Source organism: Echinops telfairi, unplaced genomic scaffold (assembly GCF_000313985.2).
Source record: "Echinops telfairi isolate 266 unplaced genomic scaffold, ASM31398v2 ScPeMD7_7458;HRSCAF=8496, whole genome shotgun sequence".
NCBI lineage: Eukaryota > Metazoa > Chordata > Mammalia > Afrosoricida > Tenrecidae > Echinops > Echinops telfairi.
Window position 1 is genome coordinate 48,405,956 of NW_022111358.1, and position 1,042 is coordinate 48,406,997.

Consider the following 1,042-nt stretch of genomic DNA (forward strand, 5'->3'; position numbering starts at 1 on the left):
GGGGGAGGGGGAGGGAGGGGGGAAATGAGGAGTTGATGCTAGGGGCTTAAGTGGAGAGCAAACGTTTTGTAAATGATGATGATGAGGGTAATGAATATACTAATGTGCCTGATACAATTGATGTATGTATGGATTGTGATAAGAGTCGGATGAGCCCCCAATAAAATGATTAAAAAGACAAAGTCTGTGGATAGTCGCCCAGGAGGAAAAGCCCTATCCTGGGGGAGGGGACAGCAGGTGGATATCCTGGGGGAGGGGACAGCAGGTGGATATCCTGGGGGAGGGGACAGCAGGTGGAGCCCTCTGGAGGGAGTGACAGAGAAACCCCAGCAGGTGTTTGCTGGGTCCGAGCTTGGGTGGAGGGAGGGAGGATGCCAGCCTCGGGGCCTTTCCTGTACACAGCCCAACCCACTCGCTGGACTGGCCTCCACCATGACCTCTCCCCAACCTCTTGACCCAGGCCAGCCGTTCCACCACCCTGGGCCAGCAACACCCTTGGGTCTCTAAGCCTGTCTTCCTCTTTGCGTATTGGCCGACTCACTTGCACGCTTCCTCACGGAGAAAGCTCATCTTGCATTTTCAATCAGGGGTCTTCCCGTCCCCCCCCACGCTGGGAATACGTGCGCCAATGCACACACACAGACCTGCAATGAGGTACTCCTTCTTGCCTCCAACATCCAGCGAGACCCCACACACGGCCGAGGAGGGGGCTGTGAAGATGACCTCGATATCCTTCTCAGGCCCCTTAAACATCTGGAGGAGAGAGGACAGGGGATGGGTCAGAGGTGGCGTTCCCACCTGAACTTAACCAGCGGCCCAATGGCTGTCCCTATTCCAAAGACTCTCAGCAGGGTGGGCGTGACAGTCACTGGGTGGTGGGCTTTCTCAGCCCACACCTGATGATGAAGTCATTTCTGAGCCCTTGGGGGGAGGGGCTGTGTGGTTCCAGGTGATTCTGGCCCAACCTGGGAACTGCTCGGACTCAGGGGCCAGAACCCAGGGGCCACAGTCAATTGGGCTCCATGGGTTTTCCAGGACGGGT

At 57.0% G+C, this 1,042-nt stretch overlaps 1 protein-coding gene across 1 annotated transcript in view; it reads right to left on the reverse strand.

The window, feature by feature from the left end:
• TIMP2 (TIMP metallopeptidase inhibitor 2) overlaps positions 1–1,042 on the reverse strand; it is a 23,103-nt gene that overhangs the window by 8,893 nt on the left and 13,168 nt on the right. The window contains exon 3 of the mRNA XM_045299688.1: positions 645–753. Within this exon, the coding sequence (XP_045155623.1) occupies positions 645–753 (109 nt within the window). The remainder of the gene's footprint in view (positions 1–644; positions 754–1,042) is intronic.